The 16,131-nt window shown below is 48.0% G+C and overlaps 1 protein-coding gene across 2 annotated transcripts in view; it reads right to left on the reverse strand.

Moving 5' to 3' along the window:
• SRGAP2 (SLIT-ROBO Rho GTPase activating protein 2) overlaps window positions 1-16,131 on the reverse strand; it is a 532,947-nt gene that overhangs the window by 301,335 nt on the left and 215,481 nt on the right. For both annotated transcript variants that reach the window (XM_078644579.1, XM_078644580.1), the window contains one exon: window positions 2,382-2,544. In XM_078644579.1, coding sequence (XP_078500705.1) covers window positions 2,382-2,544 — 163 coding nt within the window. The remainder of the gene's footprint in view (window positions 1-2,381; window positions 2,545-16,131) is intronic.

Here is a 16,131-nt window from a genome sequence, read left to right on the forward strand (position 1 = left end):
CCCTTCCCCGCCGAACAGATTAAGAAGGCCAGAGTAGTAAAAACTTTCATCGCTCACAGAACATGCACAGTTAAAGCATGAGTGGCTTATAGGTTACAGGCAGATCCCAGGAGTGGGGGATTAACTCACTGATAGGAACGTATAGGTGAAGGAGTGGGTGAATGTGCAATTTCTGGCAGCATTCTCACTCATATCAGCATCCTGAAAGTCCTGCTGCTTTCACTCCGAGACCTGCTGTAACTTTCTTAACATTTGTCGAAGACTGAATTCTTCCTATACCGGTAGGGAGACCTTCCTTGCTCATCGTCTGAAAGGGGATGGAGGGAGTGACAGGTGCTCAGTATGGCCAGTTTAAAGCAACAAAGGCAAAAAACACACATCTCTGCTGCTCTTTTGTTCTTCTCCCACCATTGCCTTTTCGTTCACTATAAGGCCCCTTTCTCTATTAAATATCCCTTCCTCTCACTATTTCTCTCAATCCAGCCCCCTCCTCTATCCATCCTCTCCTTTCCTACCTTTTCCCTCTGTCATTTGCTTACCCTTCCTCTCTCATTTGTACACCTCTTTGACTTACATTCCTTTATATCTATTCTAAGTTTCTTTTCATGTTCTATTGTTTAACATTCATTTGCTTTTTCACTCTTTTCTCTTACTCCAAATGCTGCCAAGATCTTCATTCATACCTGCCCCCTCACAACCTCATCTATCCCAATTTACCCTATTATACATTCCTCTGTCCCACTCTTCTAATTTTTACCAATCTCTCACCCCGCCCCTCCAATTCCCCCTCTTGTCTCTCCTTCTCTTTCTCAGTCTTTCTTACTTGCCTCTACTTCTTCTACCTCCACCTACACCCACCCAGGTCCAGCACAAGGAATGTTGCCATTCCTAGATCAAGATTCCCCTGTGATTTCTATCGAGAGACGCTGCCGTGAATTACCAGATTGCACTGATCAATCTTCAAGTAAATAGAAGCTGCCTTCAGAGTCGTTAACGATTGAAACGCTCAACCTTAAAGATCAATGTGACAATATAGACAGCAATTGCTGCAGAAATTAATCATAATATTATCCCATGACAGTGATCTACTGTCATCAGACTGGTTTCCCTGTCAGCTTCAAAGCAAATTGTCCTGAAGATGGTCTGAGAGACGAAAGCGGAACAGACCGAAACGTCGACCTCTGCATCTATTTCCAAGTGGAAATCTATTTTCCTGAAAGTTACATATTTTCAGTCCTGAATTGTTGTGACTTTGGTTATTATATGTGGAATAGTTGTTTTATTTATGTACTGTTAGCACAATCTGATTTCGGCTTCCTTACATAAATTTGTTGCTGTGAATAACCTTTATCTGTTTATTTTGTGTACCCTATTTTTATATCGAATGCCTAAATAAGATTGATACTCTTTTTCAAAATACCAAAAGGTTTCCCGTGTTTCTTTTCATTCCTCTGCTTCCATTGTTGTTTTTGTTGTCTGCTGACACTAAGAAGTTATCTCCAGTTGGAGTGACATTCCTGATTAAGCCATTTAATTCAGTGGAGTTTTTCTGCTTAAACAAAATCCCTTGCAGGTACTGTTCACTTTATTATTCCTAGATCAAGGCACAGTTTTCTCTAACGCCCAACTCGAGCAACAGTGCCACATTTGCCGTTTGCACTTGAAATATGACACCTCCTGCAGTTGGCATCTCAGACCTCCACCTAGTATTCTCTTCCCCAAACACTGACCTTGTTGATTGAAAGCATGAGCCTCACTTTCTCTTCACAAAACTCCACTTCCTTTCTCCATGTCACAAACCGTCCTATCACACTTTCACCCCTCTCATTTGCACACCCATTTTTGTCCATTATCTGACACTCATCTCTCTTTATTCTAACTTCCTCCATAGCCAACTCGACTAAACATTCCATTACTTCAGAAAAAAGGGTATTAGATGCAGTAGTGTTCCAAAATGTTGGTGTGTCAGGATTAAGAACTGAGAAAGGGTTTTTCATTTGTGTATGACTTCCATAACATTGACACTTTTTAGTAAATCAGGGTCTAGAAGGCAGGCCTTGCAGGTTATTCCAATAAACATCAAATGAGTTAGAAGCCACATTTTCGACATAAGAATATCTGCAAGGCAGGGTCTGGATGGAACTGCTGCAGTGGGTGTGCAAGAAGGCTTGGTCATGGCCCAGTGGACAGCTAGCATAGAAGAACGCTTGCAGCTTTTAAATTAAACAAAGAACAGACCAGAAAACTACCTGGATTAGCACCTCCCAAACAAGCTAACTTGCACAACATAGTCCTGAACCCCACATGAAAACAACCCACAACTGCCTCAAGACTGGCAGACCAGCTTTGCCAAGAATGGATGCCGCTTGGTGCCACGTTACCTTCTTGAAGAGCCGCCCGGAGTCCTCGCTGACCTGGCCGAAGCGTGGGATGATGTTATTCAGGTAGATGTCGCTCAGCGTGTTGTGGTCCCGGCTCTCGCGCTTCACCTGGCTAAGCAGCAGGTTCCAACAGTTAACAGGCGAGAGGATGTTCTGTTCCTTCCTGGGGAGAGAGGGAGGCAGAGGGGTTAACATTGCAGTCTAATTCAGGCAATCGTGTACATTATCATGACACCCCATCCATAGCCGTCACTCACTGCTGACCAAGCAAGAAGAACCCAGATGCTTTGTGATCTGGGCAGAAGAAGGGTGGCCTTCTCTGAATCGTATCCCAGGATACGGATTCCGACCCCTTTCAAGACAACCGCACTGTCTAAAGAACATAAACAGCAACTAGTGAGGTACGACCCACACCGTGCAAGAGAGATGTGGCCTTGCAGCACGAGCTAATAACTTTACAACTGAGGAATCTGGTTGGAACCCTGGCCTTGACTCAACAACCAGCGACTCTGGCCAAATCACTTACCCTCCCAGGCCTTAAAAAAATGTATAACCTCTGGTTGGTTTGCATGCAATTAACATATATTCGCAAAGTGGAGTGACAAAGTGGCATGGCAGAGAGTAGAGTGGAGCGGCATAGGGGATAGTGGAGCGGCACAGGGTAGGGTGGCTTAGAGTCAAGTGGGGTAGACAAGATTGGCGTAGAGTGGCATAGAGGCAAGTGGGGTGGATTACATTGGAGTGGAGCAGTGCAGAGTGGAGCGGCTCAGAGCACAGTGGCACAGAGTGCAGTGCTGCAGAGTACAGTGGCATAGAGTGCAGTGGCGCAGAATGCAGTGCTGCAGAGTAGAGTGGTGTGGAGTGCAGATTCAGAGCAGAGTGCAGTGAGTGGCGCGGCATAGGGTAGAGTGGCGCGGCAGAGGGTAGAGTGGCGCGGCAGAGGGTAGAGTTAAGTGGGGTAGACAAGACTGGTGTATAGTGGCACAGAGTCAAGTAGGGTAGATTAGAATAGACTGGAGCGGCACAGACTGGAGCGGCGCGGCACAGAGCAGAGCGGCGCAGAGTACAGTGGCATAGAGTGCAGGGCTTCAGAGTTCAGTGGCAGAGTGCAGTGATGCAGAGTAGAGAAGCACAGAGTACAGTAGCATAGAGTGATGCAGAGTAGAGTGCAGTGGCACAGAGTAGAGTGCTGCTGTGCACAATACAGTGTAGTGGCATAGACTATACGGTAGGGGATGGGTTGAGTGGGTGGAAAAAGTTGTAACATGAAAGGAGACAGTGGGAGGGAATAGAAGCTACATGGTTGGGGATGTGGGAGATGAACTGAAAACACAAGCACCCATACTGAGTGCTTAAATACAAAGGAAAAAGTAGCTCTAAAAACAGAAGAAGTTGATGGACGTAAGTACTTGCTCGGGCCAATGACATGGACATGACACCTGCATGCCGTGACAAATGGGGGCTAAGGAAAGGAGAGCAACAGTGGGCTGTAAGTCCACTACATGTAAACAAAAGTCTCGCAGGATCAGCGCATGCGCTATCTAGGTGAAACCTATAAACGTCTGTGTCTCAAGTAAAGCACTCCAAAGCATTTGGGCCAAGTTAACGCTATATAAAACTGCAAAATCTTATTTACAGGGGGCATGGGTTAATTAAATGTATTGGCCACTTTTAAATTGAGAATTCGGATCTGTTTCATGCCACTGTTCCCGCAGTTCCAGTGTGTCTGTAGAGACGTAGCACAGATCTATTTTTATTTATTCATTTATTTATTTTTAAAAACCTATATTGTAGCATTCAATAAAAATACAAGCATGGGCCTACAACCGCAGGAGCCGGCCGCTGAACAAAATTAAGACCCCCCTATATCACAGTATGACACAGCTTATCAGCCTACAACCCTGAGGTCCGGCAGCGATTCAGGATAGAACTTGTATTAGAATGCACAACTGAGTCCCAGGATGAGACAGAGGTTCCATTTTATATTATTTAAGAAAGGATCAGGTGCCATACAATCAAACAGAAGATTACGGGGGACAGGGCAAGAGACAGGATATGCACGTAAGAACCGCTATAATGGAACATTGGCGCCAAAGCATATGGATCGATGCAAACGACAATACAATATACATTCAATGTTGAGCGCCAGTTCTCAGGGCCTGCCCACCCGGGAATCAGGATATCATAAAAGGCATAAGCACTAAATACAAGTACACAATAAGGATCCGAATGATTCACAAGCTATACTGATCCTTTAAGAAAGAGAAAGGGAAGGAAAGAAAAAGGCCATAGAAATTAAAAAAAAATAGAAAAAAAAAGGCAAAATAAAAAACCCTTTCCAACCCCCCACCCTGCACCCCTGCAAATGGCTACAGCCTAACCCCACTAGCAGCGTGCCTGTCGCCCCTAATAACTAAAACCCTAAAAGTAGGAAAAAGAGTGGAGGAGGGCTTATCCGTTTGGGCTCCCAGCCCCTCTAGTCCCCCCGCCAGCAGAAACAGACACCCCTATCACTAAAAGACAGATCTATTTTTAATTGGCACTTGTAGCACCTGTAATTGTGGGGCATCGCAGCACCTTTCTTTTGACTAAGAACGTGTAAGGTGCAATCAGAGACTAGGCAAATTACACACACACACTTAAAGAAATTGTAACCTAATTTGGCAGCAATAGGTTTTACATCAACTGCTTTGTCATCACTTGATTTGAGCTCTTTCCACATATCGCTAGCACCAAGGTGTCCCGCATGCCATTAACAATGGAAATAGTCATTTTGACACCTGTACAGTGCAGCTCAGAAATATCCCCTCTTGGATAGCGCACGACTTGTAGATGTTTTTTCACCGAGGGCCTCTGAATGAGCTTGAGTTGTTTATGAGGTCAATCAGACCACCACCTCCACCGAGGTGAAATTCATCACTGTTATGCACATTTCATCCATCTATAATTGTATGTTTTATATGGACCCCCAAATAATCTGCCTTTGCTTGGAACATATATGTAAGGGCGGAGGAATAATATGGCAACCATCAATACCGCCCAAAAAACACCTTAAAAAACAAGTTACTAAAAAAATGTGCCTAATGCCACCACCGTAGAGATGCCCTTACCCAAACAAAAAATTACCTTAGCTACTGCCACCCATCACCCTCCAAAAAAACACTCTCCAGCTCCTTTCCAAATACATATGAAAAGAAATTGACTTCCGACCGCCACCAGCTACACAAACCCAGCCCTTCCCAACCAAAAGTGGAGTTCTCCGCTCTCACAGAGCGGAGAGCAGCCACCACCCGGGCAGCGGTCCTGAGAGACGCCTGTCAGCGCCGCTTCATATCCCCCCTTAGCAAGGGTCTGCGGAGACTGCCACGATGAGGCGAGTGACGCAGGCGCAGTCTGTGGAGACCAGACACTAGCAAAAGGCAGGTCAGACTGTCAGCCACCATCCCGCTGTCACGCTTTGATTTGGTCTCTGGAGACCCAGGCTTGGTGGAGGAACAAGGGGGACGCAAGTGCTTCCCTGGGTAACATCACAACAGTGTTTAACCACGGCTGTGAAGTCACTGCAGTGAATAGCCAGATGCTGATCCGGTCATTCACGTGAAAGTCTTCCAATGGAAGCCATGAACACCACCACCAACACAACAATGACACCAGCACCATCTCCACCACCGCGACCACCAGTAATAATAATGTCAATATCAACAGTGCTCTGCATTGGAGCATGTGCACTCTCCAATCATTCCACCTTCAGGTCCCACAAGTCCTGCCACATGCCCACGCAGCCAGAGTTTAATTCAGTGAGTTGGGCCAGTAAAAAGCAGGGCATCCTTCAGGCAGAAACTCAAGGTCACAAGAGAAAGCCCTTCCAAACTATGATTTTTCAAAAGCTGATCACTGAGAAAGCGAAAGAGATCAATGTGCTCAAAAGCTAGGACGTCCAAGCTGTTCCACTCCTTTGAAGGACTTCCCTTCTCAAGCTGCTGTAAAATCATCTGAGGGCAGCCAGTGAGTGCCAACAGCTCTGAGTGCCAGACCCTCCTTGCCCAATCCACTCCTAAAAAGTAACATATACCTTGTGTAACTTCAGGTTTCACATCACGTGTGAGCTCATGGGCTGGCAGGAATGCGCAGTGAAGGGGGAAATTCCACTGGGTCCAAAACTGGTTTACCAGGGACGACCCCTTTAGTGAAAGCTGAGGGCTCTGCGCTATATTTTGCTTGAGAGGTAAATTGGTCCAACCAGGGAAAATCCCAATGGAAAAAAACGAATAGTTTTCTTACCTGTCGGTGTAGTTTTGCAGCTTGAAGATCTTTCTGGATTCACTATGCTGTGCATTATTCCGCGGTCTTGTGGTTGGGTCCGGATTCGTAGTCTTTTCTTTGTTTTTTTTTTGTTTTTTGTAGCCCAGGTGGGCGTCGGCGTCACACCCCTTTGGGTGTATTTCCGGTGACGTCGGCATGCTTCCTGCGGAAGCTCCCACTCTTGGGCGCCATCTTCGGGTTCTTTTTTTCCGTGTTTCTTTCGTTTCCGAAGTAATGGCAATGTTCTATTCAGGTGATATTTTACCGCTTTGTACCTTCAAAGTCTTTTCCACTTTTCTATTTCCACCTCTTCTCTCTCCAACCTCATCTTTCTGGCGGAGGTGGGTGGGTTCGCTAGTGAATCCAGAAAGATCTTCAAGCTGCAAAACTACACCGACAGGTAAGAAAACTATTCGTTTTGCAGCGTGAATCTTTCTGGATTCACTATGCTGTGCATAGATTTTGTAGCGGTTTCTCATCTCTGTGGCGGTTGGGTGGAAGATGAGCGTTGGGTATTGAATATGTGCTGTAGCACCTTCTGTCCAACTTGAGCTTCCTTGTTCATCTGTATGTCCACACAGTAGTGCTTCGTGAACGTGTGCACCGAAGCCCATGTTGCCGCCAGGCATATGTCTTGTATGGGTGTGTTAGCCAGGAAGGCTATTGTAGCCCCCTTTTTCCTAGTGGAGTGGGCATGTGTCCCCTCTGCTAGCTCTTGTCCTGCACGCTTGTGGCAGAGTTGAATTGTCTGTGCGATCCATCGTGCAATGGTCTTTTCGGTTACTGCCTTTCCCATGTAACTGTTGGCGAATGACACAAAGAACTGTTTTGTTTTCCTGTGTCCCTTCGTCCTCTCAATGTAGTGCATGACTGCCCTTCTGGCGTCCAGGGTGTGCAGAGCTCGCTCTGCAGCAGTTGTCGGTTTTTGGAAAAAACTCGGTATCTGTATAGACTGGTTCATGTGAAATTTAGATACCACCTTCGGCATGAAGTGTGGGTCAGTCCTCATCACAACTCTATCATTGTGTATTTGTATGTAGGGCTCTTGTAGCGTCAGAGCCTGAAGCTCGCTTACTCTGCGTATGGACGTTATTGCAACCAGGAAAGCTGTTTTCATAGTTAGCATCTTTAAGGACGCCTTGTGGATTGGTTCAAAGGGCTCCTTCATGAGTTCCGTTAGGACTACGTTTAAGTTCCATGCAGGTGGCGGCACCCGCTTGGGTGGTGCGATCCTTTTCGCTCCTTCTAGGAATCTCTTCACCACCTGTGATGTGAAGAAACTCCTGCAAGTTTCTCCCCTTGTGTAGGCGACTATCGCTGCCAAGTGAACTCTCAAGGAGGATGAGCTAAGGTTCTTCTCTAGCAAGTGCGTCAGGTACTTTAGCACTGTGGAGTCCTTCTTCATTTTATTGTGAAGTCTTTCTTGTCTGCACCATATTGTGAACCTTTTCCATTTCGCAACATAGCACTTCCGAGTGCTAGGTCTTCTTGCCTCCCGAAGTACCCTCAGGGTACTTTCTGGCAATCTTAAATGTGCGAACTCTATGTCCTCAGGAGCCACGCTACTAGGCTCATGTTCTCTGGCTCTGGGTGGAGCACCTCTCCGTTCTGCATGGAGAGTAAGTCTTTCCTCCTGCTGAATCTGTGGGGTGCACACTGTGTCATCTCCATGATCTGCGAATACCCTGTCTGCCTCGCCCACTGTGGTGCGACCAGTATCAGTGTCATGTTGCTCGCTCTGCATTTGCTCAGTACTCTGTGCATCAGTGGTATCGGGGGAAAGGCGTAGGCAAATGTCCTTGACCAATCTATCCATAGGGCATTCCCTAGTGATCCTTCCTCGGGCTGCCTGGATGCGAAGTTTTAGCATTTTGCATTCTGGCGTGTGGCAAACAGGTCCACCGATGGAGTTCCCCACCTGTCGAATAGGCGCCTTGTCTCCTGAGCATTGAGCTCCCACTCGTGGGATGCCGATGTCTGCCTGCTGAGCCAGTCTGCTTGTATGTTGTCCTTCCCTGGCAGGTGTATGGCTAGCAGGTCTATCTTGAGAGGGATGGCCCATCTCCATATCTCCTGCGCCAGCGTTGAATGCGGGGCTAACTGGGTGCCCCCCTGCTTGTTGATGTAGAACATCGCAGTGGTATTGTCTGTTTGTATCAACACCTTGTGTTTGTACAGTCTTGTTTGAAAGGCTTTCAGTGCAAGGAAGATTGTCTTCAATTCTAAGTAATTGATGTGCTTTGTCGCATCTGTTGGTGTCCACAGACCCCCCACCTTGAGCTCCTCCATGTGAGCGCCCCATCCCTTCAGGGATGCGTCTGTGGTGATGGTCACTGTTGGCGTTGGGGGCGTTAGAGGCTTTCCCCTTGCTATGTTCTCCATGGTCCACCATGTCATCTCCTTCTGCACTGCGTGCGTTACAACCACTAGATCCTCCCAACTGCCTGTAGCTTGTGACCATTGCTCCTGTAGCCATTCTTGAATGGGTCTCATGTGGAGTCGTACATTCGGTACCAGGTGGATGCATGATGCCATCATCCCCATGATCTTGCTCGCAGTCCTCACTGTCCGAGCTTGTCCCTTCCGGTAGAGGCGAGTTTCCTTCACCAGCGCCCTCGCCCTCTTCTCGCTGGGGAACACCTTGCCCTGTAAGGTGTTGATCTGTGCTCCCAGGAAGATCTTCACTTGTTCTGGCTCCATTGATGATTTCTTCCAATGGATGGAGAACCCCAGGCTTATGAGCGTGCTTGTCACTGTATGTGCGTGCAGCTTGCATTTCTGGTATGAGTTTGCTTTCACCAGCCAGTCGTCCAGGTAAGGGTATACGTGTATCCCCTGCCTTCTTAGGTGCGCTGCGACTGCTGCGAGGCACTTTGTGAAAACTCTTGGTGCTGATTTTAGACCGAAGGCCAGTGTCGTGAACTGGAGGTGGCTTTCTCCGACGGTGAACCTGAGCATGTGCTTGTGCTTTCTGTTCATTGGAATGTGCATGTATGCGTCTTTGAGGTCTATTGTGACCATGAAGTCCCCGATCTGCAATTGTGGGAGCACCTCTTGCAGGGAGGTCATTTTGAATTTTTGCGTTCTTATGAATTTGTTCATGAACCGTAAATCGAGAATGGGTCTCATTGTTTCGTCTACTTTTGGTACCAGGAAGTACGTTGAGTATACTCCTGTGTTTCTTTCCTTGAAGGGTACCCGTTCTATGGCCTGCTTCTGCAGGAGTTCTTTTGCTTCTTCCTGAAGGCACTGCAGCTGCTTGCTTGCTAGTGGCTTTCTTTTTGGTTTTCTGCTTGTTGGCCTCCCCTCCAACTCTATGCAGTATCCGAATTGGATAATGTTTAGGATCCATTTGTCTGATGTGATTTCTCTCCACTCTTGGAGGTGGAATCTTAATCTTCCTCCCACTGGTGTCGTGTGGTCGTAGGTGTCTAGTTTGTCTTGACCCATCTGTACGTGCTGCCCCCTGGGGTCTTTTTTGTGGGCGGGCACACAGATTTTTTTGAAGTCACTTGGAGGTGGGCTGCTGCCCCCCTCTTCTATTTTGTCCCCGTCCATTTCTCCCTCGAAAGGACTGGCCTCTTTGTTGGTACTGCCAGGACTGCTTCTGATGACCCTGCTGAGTCTGCGAGTCTGCCTGGTGCGTTTGCTGGAAAGCCTGGTGTGATGTACCTGGCTGGTTTCCGCCTCTCCCGCCGGGACTCCGTGACGGGGTGCCCCTCTTGTTCCCTCTGAACTGCAATGCTCCCATGGATCTTGCCGTTTCGTTATCTTTCTTCAGTTGGCTGAGCGTTTCATCAACTGTTGATCCGAAAAGCGTGCTGCCGTTAAACGGTGTGTTCAGGATGCTGTGTTGCACCTCCGGTTTGAAACCGGATATCCTGAGCCAGGCGTGCCTCCTTTCCGTGACGCCCATCATCATGAGCCTGCTGGCGGTGTCTGCCCCATCCAGGGCCGTCTTAAGGCAAGAGTTTGCCGCGTTTTTTCCCTCTTCAACCAGCTTTTCGGCTTTCTGTCTGGCATCCTGGGGCAAGTCCTTCACCAAGTGCCCCAGTCCCTCCATGATTTGGTACATGTGCCTGTTTATCAGGGCGTTGGAATTAGCCATGCGCCAGTGGGTCGCGGCATTCCGTTCGATCCTTCTGCCCACCAGATCCATCCATTTGCTCTCCTCATCCGGTGGTGGGCCCGAGGTAGTGGGTACGTTAGCCCTCCTCCTTGCTGTGGCCGTGATAATGGAGTCTGCGGAGACCGTGCCCTGAATGTAGGCCGGGTCCTTAGTGGCATGCTTGTACTTCTTCTCAGTTCTGGGAGTTACTGCCTTGCATGTTGCGGGCTCCCTGAAAGCTTCCTTCCCCTGAGCCAAGACGCTCTCGAGCATTGGAAGGAACTGGCTCCTCGTTTGTGTTGGGAGCAATGTTTCTAGAAGGAAGTCTGCTTTCTGCTTCTCTTCGTCGAGCTTGAGCTTGAAAGCTGCTGCGGCAGCCTGTATCACCGAGTTGTAGGCCCCGATGTCGTCCGGCGGCGAGGGCCTCGAGGGGTAAGTGTCGACCACCTCCTCGGGGCTGTCGGTGTCGACATCTATGTAATCTACCTCCTGTAGGTCAGAGGGTGTCGAGTCTGCGTCTGTCCTGCTTTCTTCCTCCCCATAGTTGTAACTATCGTAGGGATTCTCGTACTCCTCCTGGTCGTCGATCACCTCGACGTCCTGGTCTTGTTCCTCGACGACTTCGGCGATCTCTTCCTCCTCCTCGACTGCCTCCACCACCGGTGGCTTGGTCTTGTGAGGGATCGTGAAGGCCTTCATCTTTGCATCGAAATCTTTCTTCCGCTGCATGATGTTCTCCATTTCGGCCTCGAGGCGCCTTCTCTTCTTCTTCATCTCTGCCGCGTGTTCCGCGTCGGATGGGTCGGCCGTTCTTTTTGGCGGATGGTTCGTCGCCGTACCTTTCGGCGTCGAAGTTTTCGACGTCGGACCGGATCTTGGGTCTCTGGTCGTCGTCGTCAGTTTCGGGTCTTTCTCCCTCGGCGTCGATCGATCCTTTTCGGGGACGAATTGCGACGTTTTCTGCTGATCAGCAGCCCTCGCCGCCGGGGACTCCTTCTCGGAGGATCCGCTGGGCCTGGGAGTAGTCGCGGACGCCACCTTTTTTGGCGTCGGCGCTTTCGGGGTCTTGCCCTCGATTTTTCTAGACTCAGAGTCTCTCGGGTTCTTGGGGGCCGAAGAGTCTCCTACCTTGTCAGAAGTCTTCGTGTAATCGGTCTCTACGACCGTGTAGCTGTCGTCTTCGGCGGCAGCGTTGTCTTCTTCCTCGGAGGACATCCCCAGCTCGTAGAGGGACGGAGTCGGGGCCTTCCCCTGCAGGGTGGCGTGTGCTACCCTCTGCCTCTCTCTCACATGAAGGGTCTTCGGGGCGAAGGCGGAACAGGCGTTGCAGTCTCCGCTTTCGTGGTCCACCGGTAGGCAAAGGTTGCATACCGGGTGCTGGTCCTTCTGCGCGTACTTGTGGTGGCAGTTACGGCAGAACTTGAACGGCGTGTTGTCCATCATCGAGCGTCCAGGGCCTCTCTGGTCGCGTGTTAGTCGACGGTCGTCGATGATCTCGATGAAAAACGACTTCTCCTCGCCGGCTTTTCGTCGATGAAGTCCCCTGTAGTCTTCAGATGACTTCTCCTCGTCTTTTCTGTATTTTCTTTCTTCTTTCTCCAAAAATGTCTGGAGCCCAAACGGGAACGATCCAGACCCGACCGCGGAAAAAAAGAATCTGAAGATGGCGCCCAAGAGTGGGAGCTTCCGCAGGAAGCATGCCGACATCACCGGAAATACACCCAAAGGGGTGTGACGCCGACGCCCACCTGGGCTACAAAAAAAAAAAAAAAAAAAGAAAGAAAAGACTACGAATCCGGACCCAACCACAAGACCGCGGAATAATGCACAGCATAGTGAATCCAGAAAGATTCACGCTGCAAAACTGCAGTAACTCTGAATTTCCCACGTAATGTCCACAAAGTGGTGCCTGGTAAGAGTGTTTGTGAGCCACTTAATGGTTTAATTAAATGTGAGACAATCGAGAAAACCTACTTTGAAAGAGTCCAGCACCACAGACTGGGAGCTACTGCACACAGAAGACTGGACCCCACCAGTTCTCTTTCTCCATATCCCACTTCTTCATATACTATAGTCATGTGCTCGTAAACATCTGAACCACTGCACTTCCAACCACTGGGGGAAAACTGCATCAACTGAATAGCTCACAGATATGCCAAATGGCCATGGAGATGTGGCTCAACTGAGTCTATAGTTTTCTAATTCTACCAGATGCTCTAAACAACCCACTGCCCTACCCAACCCACTGTGCGAGGATACACAGTGCCATTATGCTCAAGAGCCTGAGAACCTTCAGAACCAGAAGCTCTGCAAATGGGCAAAGCATCAGATCATGACCTGAATGTCATGATCCTTTTGTCTGATGGAAACACTCATTGCGGAGATGTATGTAGAACTTGGCACATTGAAAGCTGTATTTCAGAACACGGATGGCGACACCTAGATGGTAATAGTCTGACAACAGTTGTCATGATCCACAGTGATCAATCGGTTCAGGTACGGGAACACAGGCATACATAATCTCCATACATCGGTGACCCCCATAGCAGGGCTTTGATAATAACCTGTGCTGCTGAGGATAGACCAACAAGGAGGACCTAACAGTCTGTGCCCATCAGGAATCAAAGATACAGCTTGTGGGATTGCAGAGTGTTACATAGTCATCTTGCAAGTCAATATACACCATCCAATTCAGCTGGTCCAAGGCCTCCAGAATACAGCCAGACAGCATTTTGAATGTATCCTCTCATGAAAGAGAAGAGACCACTGAGATTCAAAATAGGGCATAACACATCACTCTTAAGAACAAGGAAGTAGCTGGACTTGCATGCCAAACCACCACCCACCTCTGGAATCCTCTCTATTTTTTGCTTTGCAGAGGCTCCAGATAATTATGGGCATTAAGGGAAGACTCATTAGACTTCACGCAGGAAGGCTGGTCTGCTGTCTTGAAGGCTCCACAGGGAGTGTGTGAGTGAGGACCGACTGACACTTTGTTTCTTTAAAGTATCACACGAATCCCAATGGACACCTGACCACTTGTACCGCTTCAATATGAACCTTGAATCTGCTTGCAGGTATGTGGTCAAGAAAAGGGTGACATTCTGCATGCCTTGTGAGGTACTAGGGCTCGATAATTTCACTCTCGACTACGATACATGTTGCAATGTAGAGATCACGTGCTTAGGATTTTCCGTTAATGGCCACTATGGTCAATTACATGATATTTCTGACATCCTGGGTATGACTCTGCACTACAGAAGATGGTTTGTAGCTCCTTGGCGGCAGACAAAAGGGGCATTTTGAGACGCTAGAAGTCTGTAAACCTGTCCTCCAGGAACAACTGGTATAAGGAAATAGTGGTTATGGCAGGTCTTGAGAGGCAGATCTACAGTCAATGACCAGTTGGCTGTTTTTCCTAAAATCTTGGGCCACTCCCCAGGTCCGCAGATACAACGAATATCTGCATCTTAGATGAGAGCTCTAAGTTTAACCTGTCCTTGGTCAGGTGAGTGGATGGTTGACTGTCATGTTCTCTTTGCAAGCTGGGTTTGAATGTGTGGTTCATTCAGTGGGCCATACCCCCTCCCGCCTTACTTGGAAACCATCCCACTTTAGGGGAGGAAGGCGCCGAGACAAACCTTCTGAACTCAGAGCACACACCGATATTGGTCTGATGTTGTGGTGATTGCTTGCAGCTCACTCTGGGGGATAGGTCAGTGGGAAGGAGTGCACCGCTGCCTCTAGCCAGCTGGGTTGAACTGTACAATACAGTTTCTGGTTGTCTGTCAGATGGAAGGGGTGCACCAGGTGTGGAAACGTGCTATTAGTCGACCATACAGACAGGTCACTGTGGAGTCAGTCATGTCACAGTAGCAATTTATTTAGTGCTGTGAGTACTGATGGTGACCTGCCTCCTCTCCAGTATTTCACCTCCTCCCCTTCAAGCAGATTGTGTCCCCATGTTGATAGGCCAATATTGTCTTTTTATCAAGGGTCGAAGGAGGAGTATGCATGTTCTACTACAGACACAAACCATTTTGCCCTCCCCCCACCCAGCATTATATTTCTACATTTCTATTTTTCTGGCTTTTATTTCCCCCCTTTCCCGCTTTTTAGGTCGAGCTTGAGCAGCACATGTGCTGCTTTATGAGGCATGCTGTATTCGGGTATGGACTTGCAGCTCCGCCCACTCTCCACCCATATTTTTCATTGGCTGTGTTATTGTCCCCTGTAAACTGTGGCTTTTCACTGGTCAATAAGCTTAGTAGTCCCTCCTTAGTACTGACTTGTCTCATTTTGTAACCTCCCATGACACCCCCTGTTACCGGTGTTGTTACTCAGTAGGCTTTAATTACTGCCTCCAAGCACTTTTTTCTCAAAAAGCTTTGTCCTGCCTGCTGTTGCAGGCAGAACACACTAACGCTTTAAAAAACAAATCTTTATAGCACGGACGCGAACGCATTTGCAATTAAATTGGCCTTGCATTAGTGAGAGATTAAGCTATTGGCATTGTAAATGACAATGCCTTTTATTTATCTGTTTTGAAAAAAACACATAAATAAAAGGCGTTGTCATTTACAATGCCAATAGCTCAAACCCTCGTAAATGCGAGACCTATTGAATTGCAAATGCTTGCTTCCTTTATGCTCCTGGTGGAGTCCTACGCCAGTGGGTATAGTAGTTTGTAATAGCTGGACTCCTGCATCTTGTTGCTAGCGTAATGCCTCCCAGGTCTGTTTGCGAGATTTTGGTTCACTGTATAGTCAGGATATTAGGTTGTTTGATGATGGTTTGTTTATGACCTAATCATAATCAACACGGGGGGATCCTACACTAGATTGAAAAAATGTCCAAGTCATTTACAGGCACTGGTGTGCTTAGTTAAGAATGGATTCGGAAAAAAAAGGAAAAGCCTACTTGTTGTTCTTTTCCATCTTGCACGTCTTGTCTTCTATCAGGCAATGTCCTGGCTCCTGCATATATAAATATGTATGTGATGGTACTTACGGGCGCAGACTTACTGAATAGGTAAGGCCAGAAGGGCACCTGCTACTTTATTAATTCTGTCATGGCTCAAGACCCTGGACATGTAACATTCATGTGTCTGTAACTGGCCCATAAATGCGGACACCTATGAATGCACAAACATGAACTGGGAACAGGGAATGTACAGTGATCGGCAATACTGTGTAAGGCCAAATAGGATGTGGTTAACCCCTCAAATATACAGGCACCAAACCCGCTGTGCTGCCTTCAGCATTGTGTTACAGGTAAGTAGATCAAGCTTTGAATTTGAAGGCACTAGGCAGGTGTGCAGTGTTTTACTGCTCAATAGAT

Source organism: Lissotriton helveticus, chromosome 5_1, assembly GCF_964261635.1.
Source record: "Lissotriton helveticus chromosome 5_1, aLisHel1.1, whole genome shotgun sequence".
Taxonomy (NCBI): Eukaryota; Metazoa; Chordata; class Amphibia; order Caudata; family Salamandridae; genus Lissotriton; species Lissotriton helveticus.